The 23,080-nt window shown below is 34.1% G+C and overlaps 3 protein-coding genes and 1 pseudogene across 6 annotated transcripts; 2 read left to right on the top strand and 2 right to left on the bottom strand.

Moving 5' to 3' along the window:
* Window positions 1-574: 574 nt before the first annotated feature.
* LOC140804709 (inositol-phosphate phosphatase-like) lies at window positions 575-3,839 on the top strand. Of its 2 annotated transcripts, XM_073160802.1 has the most exons (12): window positions 575-693; window positions 818-873; window positions 1,018-1,068; window positions 1,914-1,994; window positions 2,102-2,205; window positions 2,280-2,364; window positions 2,689-2,743; window positions 2,824-2,867; window positions 3,015-3,083; window positions 3,179-3,279; window positions 3,348-3,404; window positions 3,494-3,839. In XM_073160802.1, exons 2-12 carry the CDS (start codon window positions 823-825, stop codon window positions 3,588-3,590), a joined length of 795 nt encoding a protein of 264 aa, XP_073016903.1. In that variant the 5' UTR covers window positions 575-693; window positions 818-822; the 3' UTR covers window positions 3,591-3,839. The 2 variants fall into 2 exon arrangements, with proteins under 2 accessions (XP_073016903.1, XP_073016904.1); XM_073160803.1 differs by lacking the exon at window positions 1,018-1,068.
* A 134-nt stretch (window positions 3,840-3,973) lies between these two features.
* Window positions 3,974-6,032, bottom strand: LOC140804710 (cytochrome b561 and DOMON domain-containing protein At4g17280-like; annotated as a pseudogene).
* A 1,931-nt stretch (window positions 6,033-7,963) lies between these two features.
* Window positions 7,964-9,755, top strand: LOC140805092 (uncharacterized). The gene is made up of 2 exons (XM_073161278.1): window positions 7,964-9,371; window positions 9,554-9,755. Exons 1-2 carry the CDS (start codon window positions 8,073-8,075, stop codon window positions 9,614-9,616), a joined length of 1,362 nt encoding a protein of 453 aa, XP_073017379.1. The 5' UTR covers window positions 7,964-8,072; the 3' UTR covers window positions 9,617-9,755.
* A 2,113-nt stretch (window positions 9,756-11,868) lies between these two features.
* LOC140804901 (RNA pseudouridine synthase 6, chloroplastic) lies at window positions 11,869-17,417 on the bottom strand. Of its 3 annotated transcripts, none has more exons than XM_073161057.1 (12): window positions 17,070-17,417; window positions 16,110-16,238; window positions 15,734-15,988; window positions 15,554-15,635; window positions 14,640-14,755; window positions 14,506-14,560; window positions 14,094-14,205; window positions 13,780-13,949; window positions 12,965-13,288; window positions 12,768-12,884; window positions 12,089-12,189; window positions 11,869-11,955 (listed from the first exon to the last, which is right to left on the bottom strand). In XM_073161057.1, exons 1-9 carry the CDS (start codon window positions 17,330-17,332, stop codon window positions 13,016-13,018), a joined length of 1,455 nt encoding a protein of 484 aa, XP_073017158.1. In that variant the 5' UTR covers window positions 17,333-17,417; the 3' UTR covers window positions 11,869-11,955; window positions 12,089-12,189; window positions 12,768-12,884; window positions 12,965-13,015. The 3 variants fall into 3 exon arrangements, with proteins under 3 accessions (XP_073017158.1, XP_073017157.1, XP_073017159.1); XM_073161056.1 differs by having other exon boundaries at window positions 12,792-12,884; XM_073161058.1 differs by lacking the exon at window positions 11,869-11,955 and having other exon boundaries at window positions 12,056-12,189; window positions 12,792-12,887.
* Between the last annotated feature and the right edge of the window lie 5,663 nt (window positions 17,418-23,080).

Below are 23,080 nucleotides of genomic sequence, written 5' to 3'. Positions count from 1 at the left end.
TAAAAAAATTTTCATTGATAATCTAAATAAGAGATCTGTCTTATAAAATACGACTTATGAGACCGTCTCATACAAATTTTTGCCTATAAAAAAAGGTATAATCTCCTTTTAATTCGTAATTTTGACATACTCATATACTTTATTTCAACAAATTTTGTTATGCCATCATATATCTATTTCAAAATGCATATTTAAAACTAAAAAAATTTAGTTATTTATATACAATCAAATTTCAGTTTTAGACTCTTAGTTTGTTATATCTATATTTTTTTGTTGTTGATAATTCTAGTTATTTTTTCCAAGTGACAATAATGTAACACTGATTATACATTATTATGTGCACTGCTATGTCAATATTTTTTTAAAAGAAAAAAAGAAATAAAATTGACAAAAATGAAAAGATAATGAACCAAGAATAATATTTGATAATACATGAAACAAAATTACAAAGAAACAATATATATGACTAAATTTATAATTTTCTTATTCTCAATTTTATTTTTATGAAAAATCGTATAAAAAAGCTTAAAGAAATAATAATAATAAGACAAATGTCGATTCATGTCAGCCAAATGTTCACTACAACTAACTAAAGAAATCACAAATGAGGTACGTTTGTTCACTGAACTCTGCTTTGCTCCCAATCTCATCACCTAATTATCAATCAAGAAACAAGAAAATTGCCCGACAAATGTATGATCCGTGCCATTATTCTCGTTTTTATGTTTTACTGACTCACAGATACGCACATAAAATATTAGTGGTTACGAAGGTGTATAGTGGGATAGTAGTTTTGTGATCATATTTTGATTTTCAGATTCAATGGAGGATTTCTTGGCCAAGGCAGTGGATGCCGCTAAGATTGCTGGAGAGGTGGAATTTTACTCGCAATTATTCAATCTTATATTCGTATTTGTTGATTTGATTTGTTAGCATTGATATGATTAGCTTTGGCCACACTATTTGTTGTTTTGCTCGATTTTATGTCATCTATTTGGTTTAACTTCTGCTTCTAAGGTTATTAAGCATGGGTTCTATCTGACGAAGCACGTTGAGCACAAGGGCCAGGTACGATCTTCGCATAATTTTGATCTAATTAATGGGTACGTGTCTGGGTTGTCATATGTTAAAATTTTATGTTTCTTAGAGATGTTTGGTATACAAAATTAAATTCAGGTGATAATGCTATCATTGTAGAAATTCGGCTGAAAATTTCGGTGCTTTTATAACAATGCCAGTTTTATTTCAGTTATATGTTCACAAGTAGGAAGTGTGGTGAATATGGCAAGTGATTTTGAACTTTCTGGTATTTCGAATGCTCTGTGTGAATGCTCCATAGTATTGTTTCACTTGCAAATCATATGTTGAACATGAAGTATCAATCAAGGACTTTTGTCCATCTTATGAAATCTAATGTTTATCCTTGTATTTTAATAGGCAAATTTAATGGGTATCTTCTTATCTGGACAAATCATTGAGGTGCCTTGGTAGTGGTCAATCGTACATTATTTTTTGTGGTAGATGAATTTGAATCCGTGTGGCCCTTGTTTAAGAAAATGTATATATTATACGTGCTCCATGATGGGGCCAAATGCTGGTGAAGTGCCAATGCACCTGATTAAAGTTGCATGGTTTTGGATCTAATCTTCCCTCCAGATAGAAAGTTGGCGGCCATTTGTTAGGATGCATTATGAGTAGTGAAGTGAGATCAACTTAGGTAATAGGAATAATTAAGTTGTCAAGATAAAAGCTTTCTAATTAGGTGTGATGGGTTATTTCCTGCTTTTGAAGATTGCTGAAAATGATGGTCAAGCAAGGAAAAGAGAGAACAAAGACATCAATAAATCTTAGTTTTTCTTGTTTCTGATAATTTTTTTGACATATAACAATGGTCCATTTGTTCCTGTGGATAGGTGGATTTGGTCACAGAAACTGATAAGAAATGCGAAGAACTGATTTTTTATCATCTCAAGCAACATTTCCCTGAACATAAGGTCAACTCTCTATTTTGGCCTTTTCTTTTCCAGTTAGAGTTCTCAAAGCTAGTATTTTCCTGTTACTTGGTTTTGGTATTTGATTTATTTATGCTTTTCTACCGTAGTTTATTGGGGAAGAAACCGCAGCTGCTTGTGGTGCTACAGAATTGACTCAAGAACCCACTTGGATTGTTGATCCTTTGGATGGAACAACTAATTTTGTGCATGGGTATGTATCTTAATTCTATTACGTTTGCAATGAGACATTCTGAACTGTAAATCATTAGATGCGATAAATCCTAGGTTTCCATTTGTATGTGTTTCTATTGGATTAACAATTGGACGGATTCCAATGGTCGGGGTTGTCTACAATCCAATTATGGATGAGGTAAAACTATCCACCTTCTAATTAATTCTTTGATTGTTTAGATATTAGGTGATGGTCCAACATCTAACATTAATCATCCTATCCTAGCTCTTGCACCTGCTAAATTTTCATAATTTCTACATATATTGTTGGTATGTTATCGACAAAAAACTCAAATGCACAGCTAATCAAATGCGTGTCTGGCCACTAAAATAATCACTAACTTGGTTCTTTCTTCTTTTAATATCTTTACAACTGTATTTTTACGTGGTATTCATGTGTATCCTTTTTTTTATATAGTTTGCTAGTATATTGATAAAAAGACATTTGATTTTCAATTTTCAGCTTTTTACGGCCATCCGTGGTAAAGGTGCTTTCCTCAACGGGAAAGCCATAAAAGGTATGTGCCTTTCTGTTTAGATCCTTACCTGTCCATTCATGGTTTGGTGTAATGACCACCAGTGTATTTGGTATATGCAGTATCTTCTCAAACCGAGCTTGTGAAGGCACTTCTTGCAACAGAGGTTTTCAACTTTATATATGAAATTAATAATGCTTGGTTGTTGGATAGTTGTTGAGTGTATCACTAAGTGTTCTTTGTAAAATCGAAAAATGACCATTTAGTCTTGCCAATAACAAGCCCATCAGGTTTAATTTAATGGAAATTGCAGGTGGGAACAAAGCGTGACAAGGCTACTGTGGATGAGACCACAAATAGGATCAATAGCTTACTCTTCAAGGTGACAGGGTACCCGTCTCATAATACGGATTTGGGTATAAAATCTTTAACTTCCTTGGGTAAAATACCTGAAGGTATGGGTTGTCAACTGATCAGGTTAGGTCCCTTCGGATGTCTGGATCTTGTGCATTAAATCTCTGTGGGATTGCATGTGGAAGGCTTGATTTGTTCTATGAACTTGGTTTTGGAGGCCCTTGGTAAGATTCTTTTAATATTTCACTGGACCCTGATCTTTTAGATTACTTACAGTTAGTTGACCTTTTAGGGATGTAGCGGCTGGTGCTGTTATCGTAACTGAAGCTGGAGGACTCGTGTTCGACCCGTAAGTAACAAATTACTCCAATGGTGACAATTGAACAACAATAATTTGGTTTCTTTATTATATTGTAATTTTGAAATTGTTTTGTGCAGTTCCGGTAAAGACTTTGACATCACGTCTCAACGTATAGCAGCCTCAAATCCTCTCCTGAAGGATGGATTTATCAAGACATTGAAACAATCTGAATGAGGGCATGCCAACCAGAAATTCTGAAACTTGGGATCAGAGTTAAGTTTCTTCGTTCTAAAAGCATTATCCTATCCTCATGCCCTTTTGTGAAATTATGGACAACTCACAACTGTTAATCGAGAACTCATATTTCTATTTACATGTCATTATTTCTGTGGTTGGAGGCCTTGTGTCACACAATCTTATTATTTTTAAAATAAATTGTATGGGATGTTATAATTTGATCTGATAAGTATCCAATTTTGTTGATGGGTTCTTGTAAGTTTTTATCCATTCTTTATCTAGTGTATAACATGTAAAACAGCAACTCTTACAATTTAAATAACAGAAAGGAACACCAAAGCATACAACAAAGAAGTAATAGATATACTGAATACTATTCAACTGAAAATCTATCACTCTCTGCTCATTCCAGCAAAACATAAAATGTGACATTTTATATCAACTCTGAAAATTAAGGATAAGCACTCCAGCTTGGAAACATAAAAGATACAAAAAAACAAACATATGGGCAAATGAGCGAACTCTGTTTAAAACACTATTTGTCATACTCTATCTTGTGCCGGTGTTCCATACCCATGGTATCCATTTATCTCGTTATGCATTTTACACAGGTTAGTGGACTTCTTTCTCTTTAACGATACATACCATGTATATACTTCCATGATTGCTGCAACAAAAGCCAAACCCACCAAGATTCCTATATGTGTTATCTTCCATTTCTCGTCCGGATTTAAGATGTTGAACCCCTTGAAAATGTTGACGATGCCTAGTACTGTGATGGAATATCCAAGGAGATGGTGGGAGATGTTCCAGTAAGATCTGTACCAATGATTCTTTTTTGGCCTCAGAAGCAAAGCCAACACCTGTGTCTAAAGGAGATGTTGGGAACACTTTTCAAAAGATTCAAGAATTTTTTTTGACTTTTCTTGACTTCAGATTGTTGAGTTTAAACAGGTGGAGAGGAGTGCTAACTGAAACGGCATTGTATCGTACCTGGATGGTTGCTATAGAAAAGAGGATTATGCCGATGATTCTGTGAGATGTGAATTGAATTCCATGAGACTGGCTTCTGAGTTGGAGATCGGTAGCCCAACCCACAACTCCCATAATATAGCCTGAGGTTTGGCACGTTGAGTGAAAGGTAAAACCATGCTGGGTCTGCTGTAGGAAACACCTTTAGGTACCTTGCTAACATGGCACCGAAGGGAATCATGATCCCCCAGCTTATTGCATTCAATACACCATGAATCTGAATATTCACTGAGCACAATCAGATTTACAGTTTAACCAAGTTGGAGTACAATAATTAGGCTGGTTTCTTGATATTATAAAGTAAGAATTTAAGAACTCATGTTTCTTCTCTTTGTTTTCGAGATTATGACCCCTGTTCTGGTACCCGTCTCTCCTGAAATAAGGTCTAAAGTTCCCATGGATTGGACATTAGGTCCAGAAGTATAATGGGGGGCGCCAGACAATTGCTTGAAATCAAACCTTCTTGCCACACCTGGTTGACAGTAGAGCTAAGATTATCAAGCTTTAGTGTAGCAAATATCACAACTGCATTTCCTGAATACGTTGCTGATAAATCTGAGACTGGAAAACTCAAATCTCCTTCCTGTAACCGAGTCTGATAACAATTGATAGGTGTGGTGTAAACTCTTATTGTTCCATCAGATTTCTGAAAAGCAACAAGTGCTTGAGCCCCTGCCATGCCTCGAGAATTTGAATTAATGGCCCACGCCACCCAATTCGAGGACGAAACCCCCGCGTGTCTGTAGGCTATTTTAACCGTTTGAGCAGATTCGTCATAATCCCAGTGTAGAAAAGAGTCCAAATATGGGAGATCATTGCAGGAACTGAAAACCTGGTTACTAGCAAAGTTGTAGGTTGTAGTACATAGGATTACACATGCTGAGAAAGCAGAACAGTAAAGATCAATACAAGTTTCAACATTCTAGTGTATTATGAAACTGTAATATTGGATTCTTATAGAAAATCAAGAACTGAGGTCATGAAAAATAGAGAACATAAAAAAATGAAGAGTCTTTTTGGACAAAATTAATCGAGAGGTAGGCTTATATTATATAAAGTGAAACAGTAGGTGAGACATTGAGTGGTTAAAGTTTGGTGAAGCGAAGGTCTTTTAAGAGGGGAAAAAAAAAAAGATTTCAACTTTATCTGAGATTTAGATCATGGTAAAATTCGGTCTAACAAATTACGAAGAAAAAAAAAAGCGATAGCTAACGCGGTATGAAGACCTGGAGGCCATGAATTCAAAAGTACTGGTACACAAATCTCTTTACATCTCAGTAATACATGATCTTTGATGCTTGTTTATGAGTTTTGTTGCTTAAAACCCAACCAATATGTATGTGTATGTATTGTGTATAAATTGTAAGTCTTGGGTATATGCTTCTCGATCTTTAGCATATACATATATTATATAAAGCATAAAAGTGTGATTTGTTAAGCTCTCATTACATCGTGGAACATCATGTGCAATTGATCATTATTGCATGTTAAAACGCCAATTACTTGATTCAACAAATATTCACCTTAAAACTTTAGCAACTGTAATAATCATTTGACATCATGCATGTGGAATGCATGTCCATCTATCATTTAATAAAATTTTAAATAAAATTTGGAAAAGTATTGTTGAATATTGACTAAACCATGATGAATTTAAAATTGTAAGCAGGAAAACATTTCAACACTTAAAAAATTACACGCGAACGACTCTCTCCCAACTCAAAAGATATAAATAAAAAAAAAAAAATCCGGACTCGTCTCTCCTCCAGCTAGCACAAACATATTTCCATTTCCACTTCATGGAAATCAACAAATCCCTTTTAAGATGGATTAGATAGGTTAGATATGGTAATGTCTATATTAAATAATATTAGGAAAAAAAAGATTTGTAATAAAAGACAAATATTAAATAAAAAAATTATAACTAAATATATAATCCAATTTAAATGTAAATGTCGTGTCTTAATTAAGTAAGGTGTAAGTGGCAGAAAAACGCGGAAACCGTGGTTGCTGCGTGGCTTGACCCACATCGACTGCCACACACGCATCCAATAATGTTCTCACTAACATAATATTTTTATTAAGCGTTTTTTTTGTCTCATCCTTACTCACTTATATCTACACGCGTGTATTTAAATTCATGCAATTGATTGACTCGATCTAATTTAAAATAAAAAAAATAGTATTTTTTTGGATCGAAATAGATATCAGATCAATTTCACAAAATTGACATCTGATTTATCTGTTCACTTTATCATTCGTGCGTGTAAATTTTTCAACTTTATTTAATTTCCTATGAATTTGTAATATTATTTATTGTTAAAAATAAACATAATTATCATATATTCTAGATTTTGTTTTAGATGGTTGAAAGCTCACCTAATTGATTTTGGTCTTCCTGATGAGACTGTTCTAGATGAGATCTCTTCTGAGTTAGATAAAAATTTATGTGAAACGGTGTTATAGATCGTATTTTGTGAAACAGATCTTTTATTTGATCATCCACGAAAAAGTATTTGGTAAGATTGACCTGTCATAAAAGATGAAGATTCGTGAAACCGTCTCACAAGAGATCTACTCAAATGAGTTTATCTTACTCTCGATATGTTTGTATATAAAACAAAAACATATAATAGATCTATCGGTGTAGCATAGATTTACCTGTCAGATTACGCCTTACGAGAAAATTTCGAACCTGCAAGGTTACCTTTATTGGTATTAATAAGAGCACGACTATTCCTTTACACTTAATTATGAAATCAAAACAATATAAACAAGTATGGTATAACTTTTATAGTTATGTTATTACTCTTATTTTAATATAAATCACATCAATTAAAAAAAATAATTAAGCTCCAAAAAGAATGTTTAAAAATCGATTGGACAAGCATGCAACATTTGTATTTGATACTAACAAAACAAGATATTAGCATTTGTTAGTAGTTGAGAAATTTGATTTTTTTTTATGGACTAATACTTGAAACAAACTGTTGAAATCCTCGTAATAAATTAAAAAAACAAAAAATTTGTGTGAGACGGTTTCACGAGTCGTATTTTGTGATACAGATATCTTATTTGGGTCATACATGAAAGAGTATTACTTTTCATTGTGAATATCGATAGTGTTGACTCGTCTCACAGATAAAGATTCGTGAGACTATTATCTAATAAGATAGTTAGTCAAAATTAAAATATGAATAATTTAATCCAATATAGTTGATACTGTGTTCAAAACGGAGGAGCATCCCAGCTGTGGCTGTGAATTGCAACAAAACCAACTTTTCATGTCATTCCCCACACGCCCAAACCAACCAAATTCAAATTCAAATTCAAATGCCCTATAAAAGTCATTTATCTACTCACCTCTACCTCAAATGCCCGTTCAAGAAACCTGAATTTCATCGTTTATCTTGTTCGAACGAGTGTTTTCTTCGCTGATCAGTCACCATGGTTTCGATTGAGGGTTCCCGTTCACACCCCGGCTGCAAGATTGCTTCTTCCTACTCCCAACAGCGTCTTTCCTATTTCTACACCCCGCCGCCGTCCTCAGCTAGGATCAGCCGCTCTTTGGGCCGTTCCATGCGCACTGTTAGGTCCAAGATTTTCCAGAGCGATCCCACTGACCCGATCTCTGGTAATTCTGGCAGTGTTTCTGATGAGTGTAACGGTACAGTTATCGATAAGGGGCCAACCGAATTTGGCGTTGAGTCGTCAGCTACTTCCGAAACCTCCTGTTCTTCCTTTGATCTTGATGAGTTTTTGGGAATGTCGGGAGCCTATAGCGACCTGTTTTGTTCTAGCGATATTTCGGCTGAGCTCCGGCAACTTGCTAGCGTGCCTGAAGCGGTTGATCCAGGCATAGACTCTGAGCCCGAACCCTGTTCCGAGTTCTTGTTTTATTCGGAGATCGTAGCAAGCGTCGCAACAGAGTTTTTCCGGCCCACTGTCAGAACCTGCGTCGATGAATTGCAATCAACGTCACCTGTCGTGAAACGATCGGCTGCGGGAAAGTTAAGATTGTTGGCGATATCACGGGCTGATAATCGGGCACTGATTGGAGAATCCGGCGCCATACCCGCTTTGATCCCTCTTCTCCTCTGCTCCGACCCAGGGTCCCAGGAGCAGGCGGCCACCGCTTTGCTCAACCTCTCTCTCCACGAACGCAACCGACCATTGATCACAAACGCCGGAGCCGTGAAATCCTTAATCCAAGTATTGAAAACAGGCACCGCTGTGTCTAAACAGAATTCCGCGTGCGCGTTACTGAACTTGGCCCAGATGGACGAGACCAAACTGTCAATAGGAGCTTGCGGGGCGATCCCACCATTGGTTGCACTGCTCATGAACGGGTCAAATAGAGGGAAAAAGGACGCATTAACTACGCTTTACAAGCTGTGCTCGGTGAGGCTGAACAAGCAGAGAGCCGTGAGAGCTGGAGCAGTAAGGCCACTGCTGGGACTTATAGCTGAAAAGGATAGCGGATTGACAGAGAAGATAACAGCGGTGTTGAGTAGCTTGAGTGGGATTGAACTGGGACGCAAGTCCATCGTGGAGGAAGGTGGGATCGCGGCATTACTGGACGTGATCGAGAGTGGAAGCGATAAAGGGAAAGAGTTCGCTGTGTGGACTCTGCTGCAATTGTGCAGAAACAATGCTGAAAACATAGGATTTGTTTTGAGGGAATGGGGCATTCCTCCTCCTCTCCTGACTCTGTCTCAGACTGGAACCTCAAAAGCTAAGAATAAGGTCAGTTTTTTCAAAACATTCAATCGTTATAATTTAATTTGGGGATAAAGATTCAATCTTTTTGTCCCGACGATCTTCGTCATACAATGTTATTAGTCAATAGTTGTCAAAAGATGAAAAGACAAATTTTTGGAATAGTTGTGCTGTCTTTTTTGAACTGTATTTCTCTTCGTTTTTGGCAGGCTAAAACTCTTATTCGGTACTTGAGTGAACCAAGATTGGAAGCTTCTTCCTCAAATCCTTAGGGCAGAGCTAGTTTGTGAAGTATACATGTGTAAAATGTAAAGAGTTGAAAGATTTATTTTTTATTTTTTTTTTTTGAGAGAGAAAGATTCAATAAAATGAAACAAAATAAAATAAAAGTTGTTAGTTGTAGTATTAAAAGATGACAAAAACTTGTGTGAGACGGTCTCACTGGTCGTATTTTGTGAGACAGATCTCTTATTTGGGTCATCAATGAAAAATTATTATTTTTTATGTTAAAAATATTAATTTTCATCGTGAAAATCGGTAGAGTTGAGATCGTCTCACAAGAGACCTACTCTTAAAATATTTGTATGTTCTGCATGATGAATATAAACTATCAAATATAATTTTTAGGAAAATAGAAGTTTCAAGATAACATTATTTACAAATTAAAGCATTGCTTTTTTTTCCTCCTCTCATTATCAATGCATTAAAAAGGAAAATAAAAGAAAGATGACAACTGAACATTGCTGAAAACCTTGCACGGCCAAGAAAAATGTTCAGGCGCTGTATAATTTGGAAAAAGATTGATTTTGAAAGGCTTGACAGTGATTCCACGTTTAGTTAGAAAATACTGAAAGGTCTTCAAAAAATATATATTTCAGGAGAAACAAATCGTAAAATCGACTCGAATCAAATATAATAGAAGAAATTGCTGATCTTCTTGATTTTACATTTACAAAATTATATTTGTGAGAAGTCCAGTCCATTCAATTTGTGTGTGTGTGTGTGTCACGTGTACCATATAATAATACTGCGGAATCCTATCGAATTTTATGTTTCAAAAGTTACATCCAAATGAGGCAACCTCACCATCGACTCTATAATTAAGGTTGGATCTGGGAATTGTTGGGAGTGTAATTAATTAAAAAAATAATAATTAAAGCAGTACTAATTTCTAGCATTTGAAGGTATATCTTTAATTAAGAATAATTGTACGTGTTGCTAAGATTTATTATAGCATCTTTTGGTTTATCGTTTGGAACGTTGCTAGATTGTATAGATTTTAGTTCTAAATTTTTTGATCTATTTGGAAATTATGATATGACAATATTAATTACGATTTTGAATATTTCTAAAAAACATATATTTGATCTTTAAACAAAAAAAGACAGAAAGAAAATCATATATAGTTAATTTTATCCGAAGAAAATTCGCGAAATTTAAGCTGAAACTCACATTATGATCAAAAAATTGAAAACAAACTTGAATTCGAATGCGAATTTATTCTATGTGAAGCTCTTCTTCAATAGCAATTTAGGAAAAGAGAAAGAGTTTAGAAGATAGTGAATAAACTCTTTAAAAAATTTATTCAAAACTCAAGCTGACCTTAACAGTTGTTAATTATTTTTTCAAGACATAGTTGACCGCTAGAAAATTGTTTTTCAAAGTGCAAAAAAAGCTGACCGGTATTAGTCAGGTAATATATTATCTTGACTGAATCTGGTAACAAGTAAGAAAGATAAATAGATACAACAAACAGATTATACAGTGCATAAAATAAATAAGAAAAGATAATATGAAAATTCGAAGGAGATTTTTTTTATGATTCACCTTCTTCCAATAAGAAAAAAATTCACTAAAAAACTTTGATTTTACAACTATTGTAACAACTCACTTCAGCTACGACTTATTCACTGCCTACACTGAAACTTCTAGTTTCCTCTTCAACAGTAAACCGAAAGTGGATTTTGCCATAAATTGACAAATATTGGATGAATGCCTCTATTCGGTTTGGATATACCAGAGTTAGTCCTGCATTTCGAGTAATGCTGACAACAAAAGGTCTAAATCCACAACAAATGATTGTCAATTCCCCTGGAACATTGTACTTTCTTTGTCAAACCTTCTGTTAATACCTTTAAACAAACTTTTTTATCCCTTTTCAGATCTTACCACTCAATTTTAATTTAAATTCAGGATCTTAGACCCTATACTACATGTAGCATATCCAAAAGAGATGCATCGCGTTCTGGGATCTCTTGCGGCAAGAAAAGGTCCGAAATAGCCGTACGCACTCCTCCATATCCCACTCTGGAGGTAGGGCCCGAGATCCCAGCATTTTCTAAGGAAAGATCGTAAGAAAACGAGGCAAGGATTGGACTTTATTGGAAAACATCGGGATGTTCTTAGAAGATAGATATAATAACACACCTAGGTACGTCTCTGAAAACGGTTTCTTTACATAGCAGACAAAGTTTCAAATATGTGTTGCTGAAAATGTACGCCTACTTCCTAGGACTTGGAAATGTGGAGAAACCAAGTTCCTCAATTACGGACTTCCCCAATGATGTGAAGAGAGTGGAGTACATGAACACCAATTTGGAATCCTTGGCAACTGCAATAAGGTGTTATTGTACATATACAATAAAGCGGTTGTATATAATAATGAATATTGGATTAGTAGTTAATATTTGTCCCATAAATCACGCTGTTAACAGGACAGGAGCAGATGTGAGAGGCTACTTTGCCTGGTCATTGCTCGATAACTTTGAGTGGCTTGATGGATATACTGTAAGATTTGGACTACACCATGTTGATTTCACCACCCTTGAAAGGACTCCAAGATTATCTGCAGATAGGTACAAAGAGTTTATTTCAATCATAAGAAACATGCAAGTGGTGCCTAAGGATAGGCACACAACTGAATAATGAAGTTTCAAGAATTAAAAACAGAGGTTCAGTGCTTTGATGTGAAGGAAAATAGCAAACAACCGAAGAATCTTCCAGGAACTGAATAATGTTGTTCACATAACTAAACACAAAAGATATAGTGCTTTTATTGTGCCTTCCAGCATTGTCCGGCTATGTTTTGGCATTTTCTTATATTTTCCATCTAATTGGTTTATAGCTGGTTATGAATGCGAGATACGTGGCTATACTAATAGAGCCCTTGAACACTAGATATATTTTTTGGATTTCCAAGGTCAAAAGCGAATACACTCGTATGCAAGAAAAATTCTCTAGCATAATGTACAGAGTTGTATCTCCACATAAACCAGTGTTCATTTTTGTTCTCATAACTTGATGCAAAAAATTTTAAGAACAAAAACGGGTAGCAGATATATAACTATTCAGGATCATTCAAACATGTATCAATTTACAGGAACCCTACCCCTAGCTACGCAGAAAAGGAAAAAATGTTTAAACCATTTAAGTCATCTCAGGAAATACCATTTAAGTCATCTCCGCAAACTGATCTGCCTGCAGCCTGCCACAAACCCATCTTCCTTTGAATTTGAATGATAAAGAAGACCTCATTGAAGACTGCTATTATGTACAATACATTAAAACTATGTAAAAAATAGCCGATGCTACGAGTTTAGATGTAAGTTGTAAAGACTGACTTTATCAAGAAAATATGAGGCACTGTTAAAGCGGCTCTTCCTGGCACACATCTACTTCCACCATGGCGATCTTGCCTCATAATGATGTTCTTCCCCATCCCATGAAATCTGACATGCTTGAAGACCAATCGAAATGTTAGGTTCCTTTCCATGGTGTGCAATCCATGTGTCAACAGCCAGAGCTTTATCATTATCAGTGGTGTATGCCTTCTTGTTCATGCCAAAAGGATCAAGTCCAGGACAGTTAGCCTCTGAAATTGCGGCTGGCATATACATTGAGTCACCCACAAGAGGTGCCCCACAAGCAGCTAATTGTGCCCGTATCTACAGTCATGACATCATGTAAGAATAGAAATAAAAAAAACTGCTGAGCTAGTTATTAAAAGCATGATGCCATATTTTTATTTCACTTCTATGATTGAAGCCTACCATAAAAAAATAAGCAGCAAAAAAATTTCAAATGAATTGAATAACAAATCATTCACACATTTATTGAGCAGTGATGAGACTCAGAAAATTCAAAATTGTCATCCTCAGAACGGCTAAGCATGCGAAAATAATTTTCAAACAATCATGTAGAATTAGTTTTCCCGAAAGCTCAAACTCGCAGGAAAAAGCGGAACAACAGTTTAATGCTAAAAGTTTCTCTCCAAAGTTTGAATTCATTGGAGATAGCCCAACAATAATATTTTACGAAGACAACTAATTTATTTTTTAAAATGAAAACAGAGAAATAAGAATAATAACAGTGCATGATAGAAGCAAAAATTAATCCTAAATTCTCCCCATTCCCTCAAAGAATTCAGAACCAGTACCTGATGCGTGCGACCTGTCAGAAGGTTGATTTTACATTCATATGCAAAAAATTTAGCAGGCCATCCACAATCCTCAATGCCATTATTCTCCTCGATCATAATATTCGGCCAGGGAACTTTCCTGCATTCTAGGACCTCAAGTTGGCACAAGTGCCAGCCATCAACGAAATCTGCACATGCAACAAATTTACATTGTGTCTGATTTATGTTGGAGAACATACATCAATGGTGGGTAAGGATTACAAATGAAGCCGATGAATAAACTCTTGAAGCTAAAGAGATTCAAATGATTTGGAAGACCATGGATTGCTCACCTCCAGAAATAAGCCGAGGTGCAATATTAACTGGCCGCATGTAGTGAGTTATTACTCCAATGGGCACAGGAGCAGCGGCAAGCGCAAGATAAAGCTTCTTAACCTTTCTCTCCTGAGGACAATAAATATGGATTTTATCGGTTCTATCCTTTTGAGATTGTCATGGTCTATTCTCTAGTTTTTGGTGTTCCAGTAAGAATTGGTGCACATAAGTTAGACGAAAATGAGGATAGAACACTGCCGATTTCGTAATTTAATTAGGAGATAATGCAAAAGAGCAACAAATTGCTGCAAGCAAGGGAGAAAATAACTAACTAAAAAGTCTTTGTGTATGTTTGCAAGGAAATAAGCTTTAAAATGAACATTCTTTAAATTATGATAGTGAATCAAACAATAGGATAAGGCAACCAACCCTTATTTTAGCATGGAAAACCGAGCAGAACTCTTTTGTTCTCGCTAACACTACACTGCATATAAAGAATGAGGATCACCACTCTTTAACTTCATTGCTATTTGATAGAAAGTGAATATTCAATCTTAACATACCAGCCCTCAGTGCAGTTATCAATCTGGTGGGTAGTGATCAACGCAGACTCTAACCCTAAGGCACGAGTAGCAAATGTCACACAACTCTCTTCGATATTATCCGTGGTTCCTCCGACCTGGTCATATTAAATGGGTGACATGAGAAAGATATATAGTATCTTTTAAGAAAATAACATCACAATCTCAAGGAAATTACAATTGATCATTATATGCTGAATTCCGGTTGCACTTGGATGAGAGAATTTGATTTGGAAGGAAATATTTGATTTGAATAGAGATTTGGAGGATATTTGAATTTTGAAATGACCCTCATATTGGGTGAATTTCAAATTCATTATAATTATCATTGTATTTACATAAATTAGCATGAGAAGAATTTGAAATTCACCCAATATAAATTCATCCAGACCATTAAATGGATTTAAAATCAACTGATTTGAATTTCATAGCTTCAAATACTTTCATCTGACGCAAGCTATGAGAAGTCCAGTGCAAATTTATGCATGTTCACAATAAACTGAAGAATAAGCTGGGACGGACCAGAAAACTGTGGCAGTTTAAAAAGTTTCTTTCGACAAACCCAACAAGAAAATGACGCACGACTCAACTTTCAAACTGGACTGATACAGCACATGTAGATAAATGTCTAGAAAACAGGTAGAAATAAGAAAGCCATAAAGTGAGAAAACTGAAGGAAAAATGTCAAATTGAGAGAATAACACATCAATCCAGTTATAGACGTAACAAGTTAATAACCTTGAAAATTATCACTACTGGAGAAAAATGAGAACTCAAAGAATATATCAGTTCACGAATCATAGAATGGGAAAATAGAACTTTGAATGGTTTCAAACAAGCTCTCCTTTGTTAGTGCATGACAAGAATGACATTGATGAGAAAGACTGATCACATACCGATATACCCGCAGGTTTGTCCAAAACAACAAAATATTCACTCACAGCGATAATTCGAGATCTCCAATCAATTTCATAACACCTGACCACATCAGGTATAACACAATCACCTAACTTCTTTGTGACATAACAACAAAGTATAAATAACAAGGAATAGACATATGATTACCCAATTGGTACCTAGGAAAGCGCTTTGGATGTACGTGCACCCTTAAATAAGTACCGATTTCAAGAAACTCGTCGCTGCGAGTTATCCGACGCGTTTTTTGTGCTTCTCGTATTGTTTTCCCTTTAATAGATTGTCTTTTTCCTAGAACAACTAGATCAGTAAATTCTCTATAAAGTTTCATTTGCTCAAATGTTGCGCTTGGAGGTGGGTTTGGGCATACAAGAGCATAATGCACAGCTCCAAAAAGAATGAGATCTGAAACAAACCTTCAAAAGAGAAAATAGAAGCCTCAAATTTCGACCTAACACATGTACTAGACAATTGGAATAGCATTATCGCATTGCAAACCAAATTTAACGATAATGGCTAATAAATGTTAGCACTCACATCGGTTGAAGATTCAAAGTCTTGCTAATATATTCTTGAACAGGTCCTTCTTCTAAAACAACCAAGTGTTCCACCCTCGGTGGGCCATTGTGGGAAGGGCAGGGTAAAAGACGGGTATAAGTAGGGTAGCTGAAATGAGGGTGAAAGTAGGAAACTTATAACAATAATAATGATAATGCCAATCATCGTAATAATAATGAGAACAATAATCATAATATAAATAATAATGATAATGGCATTAACGAAATGATTGCAACAATAATGATATGATATAGCGGGTATCCATATCAAGAGAGGACTACCATTGTTACTCATTGATGCTTTATTTTCCAAATTCATTTCCTCGTACTGGCATAGGAAAGATCAATTGCTGCAAGTTCGGCATCTATTTTCAATGTCTGAAGGTGTCTCCAACAAGGTCGTTGGATTTAAAAATGTCTCAAGAGATTTGGTCTAATCTTGAACAACTTTTTGCTTATATTTCTCTAGTTCATGTTTTACAACTCAAGATTCAAATGCAAGACAACAAAAAAGGGTCGTTCTCTACTTTTTTTTTCGTTGTCAACTGCTCATTCAATTTTTGTATGGTCCTACAGTTTCTCATTGGACAGCTTGCAAGAGAGTTCTCCGTATCTCAAAGTCACCCAATATCATGGTCTCTTCATTAATCCAACACCTACTTTGGACTTAATTACCTATTCTGACGCAGACAGTGGGAATGAGTATGGCACTGATTTAATTGATGTTTTATTAGTGGCTTCTGCTTTTTTGTAAGCAGTATTCAGTATCGTAGTCCTCTCGCAAGTAACAAGCTTTTTGTAGATCAAGTACCCAATTTGAATATAGGTTCTTGCTCGTGCTGCTGCATAATTAGCATGGATACAATGGTCTTCTTCATGAATTGGCAATCAAAGAAAACAGTGAAGTACCATAGCGGAACAAGGAACGGTGCATGATTACCTATAGTCAGAGATTGAAACTGAAGAAGTTGAATTTTCATCCGAAAACGTGGTGGATGCACAACTTATGCTTCTGGGTCCAGCATTGAACTTCTGGTAATATCGAGCATTATTGAAACAGGATCGGCAGGTAGTTTGCGTGAGCGCTAGGTCGATAGGAGTGATGAATCTCGCAACGCGATAGGACGCCGATGAAACGGAAGAGAAAAGATTACATGTGAACACTGACGAGACGGCGGCGCTCACGCCGGCGCCAAATACCATTGTCGGCGTACTTCTTGTCTCCTTCCTGTATACAGATTAAAATCGTGTGAGGCAACACTGTTCGGCCAAAGTCGCAACGGTAGAAGGTTTTTGGCAAAACTTAGGTGAGACGGTCTCATAGGTCGAATTTGTGAGACGGATATCTTATTTGAATCATCCATTAAAAAGTATAATTTTTTATGCTAAGAGTATTATTTTTTAGAGTAAGTCTTATGTGAGACCGTCTCACGGATCCTAATCTGTGAGACGGGTTAACTCTACTCATATTTACAATAAAAAGAAATATTTTTAGCATAAAAAATAATATTTTTTCATTGATGACCCAAATAAGAGATCCGTCTCACAAAAATGACCCGTGAGACCGTCTCATATAAGTTTTTTGCTTACTTTTTATTGTGAATATGGATAGGGTTGACCCGTCTCACAGATTAATATCCGTGAGACGATCTCACATGAGACCCACTCTAAGTTTTTTGGGCTAACAGCATTCAGGTGCTTGTAAAATTCCTACAAAGAATAAAATCCGTTGTAAAAAATTAATTAATTAGCTATTAAATCATTTATAATTCAAAAAAGAAGTTAAAAAACACTTGCGGCCGAAATTATAGTTACACAAGTTTAAGTGGGATGTATTTAATCCAGAGTTTTGATTTTTTTTATTAAATTTTTCAAATGATAGACTTTTATGGATTTGATAGATTTTTATTGACTTTTACAAAATCTCACTGATTTATAAACAGATTTACGTGGATTCATGTACACTTTTTTGCAAGATTTTTATAGATTTTTATGAGTTTTTTTTTATAGGATTTTATAAATTTTTTACTTAATTATAACATATTATTTTTTATTAATTTCTTTGCATCAATAATTAATTGACATATATAACATATTCAGTTTGAAATAATTTTTTAATATTTATATTAATAAGTTAAATCATTTAATCTTTACATGTGTACATACGTGAGTTTGTATGCATGTTTGTAAATTTTTGAAAATACATAAATTGATTAATCTATAACTTTGTTTTTGAATTTAAAATATACGTGTGAAAAGAATATTATTTGAGTTGGTCTCATGTGAGACCGTCTCACGGATATTAATCTGTGAGACGGGTCAACCCTACCCATATTCACAATAAAAACTAATACTCTAAGCATAAAAAATTATATTTTTTCATGAATGACCCAAATAAGAGATCCGTCTCACAAATTCGACCCGTGAGACCGTCTCACACAAGTTTTTTCCATATTATTTAGCATTGTGTGGATATAATTTTGTATAAAAATATCATAGCTTACATATTAATTGAAAATGCTAAAATGAATTTAAAAAATCATGGTTGTTGCGAGGCTATTCAATTATTAAGAATTAAGCGACATTTTTTTTGGAGAATCTTTTATTATTATTGAATATACATTAATTTGTATAAATTATAAATTAAAAATCATAAAATCAATTCTAGAATTCAAAATTTTCTATAATATTAAATTAAAAAATTATTAAATGAAAATCAGCCAAAAAATAAAATTTTTGAAAAGGAAATATGAAAATATATAGAAATACACTTCGAAAATTTGAGAGAGTGATAGAGATATATGAGAGGGGAGAAGATAAGAAGAAAGGTGATGTGAAGTAACAGAGAGAGAAATAAAAAGCTTGTGTATGAGTTAGAAGTTTTAAAAATTCATCCAAATCTTTGGGTTGAACGAAATACAATTTTGACATTTTATTGTACCTTAGGCTTTAACGTTTGTATGTTAATGAATTCCATAAAATTATTAAAAGTCTATTGAAATTTTGAATACTTATAGATTTTTATAGAGTTTTTAAAAGTCAATAAATCTCTTAAATTGCATACACTTCCCTAAAATATTAAAAAAATATGAGATGGTTGTCTAAATTAAATGATCAATGTTGTGAGACGGATATTTTATTTGGGTTATTTATGAAAAATTATACCAAAATTATTAATTTTTATTGTAAATATGTGCATGGTTGACTCGTCTCACGAATGAAAATTTTTGATATTGTCTCACAAGAGACATGCGCAACTTGAAATGGGATTTTTTTTTTCTTTTATTATTTAAAATGACATAAATACTCTCAAATATTTAAATATATTATTTGTTATTATGCTCTTCCTTATCCGATTATTTACATTTAATTATTGCATTGTACTGTTTCAAAATTTTAATTTATGAATTAGGAAAAAAAAACAACTATTTGAAATAGTGAATTGACCAGCTTGCTAAGTAAATATGTTATTTTTATAATTTTAAAAAAAAACATAATAAAACTCATTAATAATATTATTGGAAAAAATAAACTAAATAAAAATAATAATATTCAAAATATAATAAAAAATTTTGAATCAATTAAATTTTAGTTATTTAACAAATGGAGTCAAACTGAACTGGAACTGAACTGAAAGTACTAAGACAAAATCGATTTGAAGCCTAACAGATATCAAAGTCTACCGAACTGATAGTTAAAAACCAACTGAGCTAAAAAATAGTTGAGTAAATGAAAAAACATTCTCTGAATAATCAGTTAAACTCAGGGGCGGAACCACCCTTGGGCTAGGGTGGGCTCCAACCCCACCTATTTTTTTAAAAAAAGTTATTATTTTTAAATTTTAACTTTTTTCAGTCCATATTAAAAATAGAACAAATTTTTCATCAGCTTTATTTTTTTAGTCTTATGTTTAAAAATTAAAAATAAAACAACTTCCACAAATCATAATTCATTACTATGTATCGGTTGGTTTATTGTCGCATGTTCTGAAATTATGCAACTTTGAGATAAAAATTCAACGACTCTAAAATTATAATGAATATTTAGTTGTGATAATTCGAATTCCAATAATATTGTCTTATGATGTATATGAATTTTGGAACAATAATCAATTGATTGTATATTTTTGGAATAATAATCAATTTGTTGAAATGATTGATGATTATTGATGTGCAATTATTATTGAACTTGTTTTGTGTTTTTTTCTATTTATAAAACCGAAAATTGAATAAGTATGAAATTTGAAAAAAAAAATAGGAATTTTGAATTTTTCTAGTTAAGTAACTCCGAAAATTAAGAAAATGAAAACTGTAAAGTTATTTTTGAACCAAAAGAATATATATCAACAAATAACGATCAAACATCAATTACAGTGTATGCGAGAACAAAATATCGGTTTCAACCAATATAACACACCGAAATGAATTAATTTGAAAATTTGGTTATGTGTTGAGGTACAATAATTTTTCGTACTAAAAACACGGATTAGAGACAGACGAATCGGTCTCTAAAGCAAAATAGAGCCCGATTAGCGACTGATTTGGTTGGTATCAATAACCTTGGTCGCTGAATGTGAGAGACCGATAGGAATAATCGGTCTCTAAATTAATGACCACATTTACTTCATTGGTCTCTAAAATAGAGACCAAAATATTATATGCGGTTTCTACTTAAGATACCGACTAATTAAAGTTAGTCTCTAACATAGATACCCATAAAGTAATTCAGCGCTATATTAGAGACCGATGCAACACAGTCAGTCTCTAAGTTAGAGACCAAATTTATGAAATCAGTAAGTAATTTAGATTGTTTTTTCCTCTTCAACCTCTGTTATTTACACCAATCCAGGCACAACACAATATGCGAAAATCAACCAGTATAACCCTCCAAAAAGCACAACAAAAATTTAACATCAATACAACTATTTCAATCCACAACTTATCAACACCAAAATCAATACAAATATTTATACCAACTATTAAAGCTTCAAATATCCAAAACAAATGTCCATTCATTCTACAAAATGTTCAACCACTTCCAGACATTTTCAAGTCAATCTAATCGAAACTCAAACTTTAATTTCTGGGACGGTGTCTAAGGAGCTTGAGTCTCATCAGAATCTATATGGGTGAAGAAAAGTCTGGAAAAGCAGAAGGACGGTCTAGTGTTTGAGAAAACACCATATGAGACATCAATTCACACATCTTTTCCTCCAATTCAGTAATTCGAGTCCTCGAATCTGCATTCTATGCCATCAACTCTTGTATCTCAACACATTAGCTACTTGGACGAACCCTTCCAGTAGAAGCAGACGTTGCATGAGGAAAGACAACTTTTGCTTGTGAGCCAAGTCCATAAATGCATCTTTTCTTCATCCCTCCAACAACCTCGTAATATATGTCGTTTATGGCATCCTGTGATTGAGTATGTGGCTCCTCCCCCTCTGTAGTAGCTTGAGATATCTCTGAAATTCTTGCGGTCATAGTATCCTATAGTAAAAGAAAAAAATTTCAGCAAGAAAAATTAAATCCAACATAAAAAGATGAGTTTTTAGCACTCAAGCATTAAAAATGGTGGAACTACATTATTTACTAATAACTCTTAAATACTTACATCTATAGATTGAGATCGAGCATCGACAAATGTTCCATCCTTGTGATGATGTGTAATTCGAAACACCTCACAGCAATCAGCTTTTCGTTTTAAATCTGCTTCTTGCGCAAACAAGTTCAAATATGCTAAGTTCGTAATATTAAGAATGAAATATATTATTTGAAACTCACCAATTTCAAATTATGCTCAATTAGCGTGATCCGGCCGTTGCTTAGTAACTCCAGCGCATGTGCCAGCCACCTCATTATTTCTGTTATTTTTAGTTATCTCTGATTTTTTTTCCATTTTACCTCACTCCAAACAATCTGCCATGCAGTCCATATATTAATAGGAACTTGTGTTGGTGGATGAATCTTTTTTCTCTATTTGTGCAACAGTTTTTGTATAGTTGTTGACAATACAAATTCCATGTTGATTTAAATTGTTCCTCTTCCCCAGGTTGCCATGTATATATCTTCTGCAATGTTTAAACCAATAGAAACAAAAAAAAATTATTATTGTTATACTATTATTATTAGTGTTTAACTTCTTACCAAAAACTCTTTGTAGTAAAAATCTTTTCCGTCTTCATCTAAATGTCCCCATGTATGACCAGATGCATACTGTCGTAGTTTGAACTTAGAAGTGAAATATGCAGAAACCCTATATCAATGAGGAACAAAACTGCAATAAAAAATTCATCAATATTTAAAACAGGAAAAAAATGAAAATGGATTGAATATTATAACAATTAAAGATAATAAAATACTTATTACTTCTTAAAAAAAACCTACTTATTACCCACTACTCTTAGCTCAATAAGATCTCCAACTTCTTCTTTTGCAATGTCAACCATGATGCTGTCTGAAATATAAAATCTTAACACAAACAATTTTGAAATATTACTCAATCAGATAAAAAAATACATCATGGCCTTTTAATATGAAAGTTGTTAGACAAGAAATAAAAGTAAAATAAAAATATCATAGTTCTCAATCATACAATTCAATCTTCGTCATAATCTTCATCATAATCGTCATTAATTTCCAAGTTATCATGGTCTGACTCTATTACTACATCAATCTCATCATCGGTAGACATCTTTTCATCATCTAATTCCTCATAAGTAACGTTTACATCTACAAGTAACTGTGATGTAGTTTGAACTTGTGAATCAAGTGAATGTTCCCCTGTTTCCTCATTCTGAAAGGCATCGTTGGTCTCAGGCATGAGGGAAGTTGGCATTTCTATGGTTGATCGAGCTTTCATTCTACAAATTGCTATCCATTCACTAGGTCCTCTTCTTGTCGTTGGATATATAGCGTAGAATTCTTGACCCGCTTGTACCGCAAAAATGAA

The sequence above is a fragment of the Primulina eburnea genome, chromosome 11 (assembly GCF_022965805.1).
Source record: "Primulina eburnea isolate SZY01 chromosome 11, ASM2296580v1, whole genome shotgun sequence".
Taxonomy (NCBI): Eukaryota; Viridiplantae; Streptophyta; class Magnoliopsida; order Lamiales; family Gesneriaceae; genus Primulina; species Primulina eburnea.
This window is presented reverse-complemented; position numbering and strand designations above follow the sequence as displayed.

What these genes read in the sequence shown, in the direction of transcription:
- LOC140804709 (XM_073160802.1), top strand. Translation starts at nt 823, where the DNA reads ATGGAGGATTTCTTGGCCAAGGCAGTGGATGCCGCTAAGATTGCTGGA. An exon ending in AACATTTCCCTGAACATAAG is followed by an intron (nt 1,995 to 2,101) that starts GTCAACTCTCTA and finishes TTTCTACCGTAG; the next exon opens with TTTATTGGGGAAGAAACCGC. An exon ending in GGAGGACTCGTGTTCGACCC is followed by an intron (nt 3,405 to 3,493) that starts GTAAGTAACAAA and finishes TGTTTTGTGCAG; the next exon opens with TTCCGGTAAAGACTTTGACA.
- LOC140805092 (XM_073161278.1), top strand. Translation starts at nt 8,073, where the DNA reads ATGGTTTCGATTGAGGGTTCCCGTTCACACCCCGGCTGCAAGATTGCT. An exon ending in CCTCAAAAGCTAAGAATAAG is followed by an intron (nt 9,372 to 9,553) that starts GTCAGTTTTTTC and finishes CGTTTTTGGCAG; the next exon opens with GCTAAAACTCTTATTCGGTA.
- LOC140804901 (XM_073161057.1), bottom strand. Translation starts at nt 17,332, where the DNA reads ATGGTATTTGGCGCCGGCGTGAGCGCCGCCGTCTCGTCAGTGTTCACA. An exon ending in GATAACTGCACTGAGGGCTG is followed by an intron (nt 14,561 to 14,639) that starts GTATGTTAAGAT and finishes CTTTATATGCAG; the next exon opens with TGTAGTGTTAGCGAGAACAA. An exon ending in ACCTCGGCTTATTTCTGGAG is followed by an intron (nt 13,950 to 14,093) that starts GTGAGCAATCCA and finishes TTGCATGTGCAG; the next exon opens with ATTTCGTTGATGGCTGGCAC.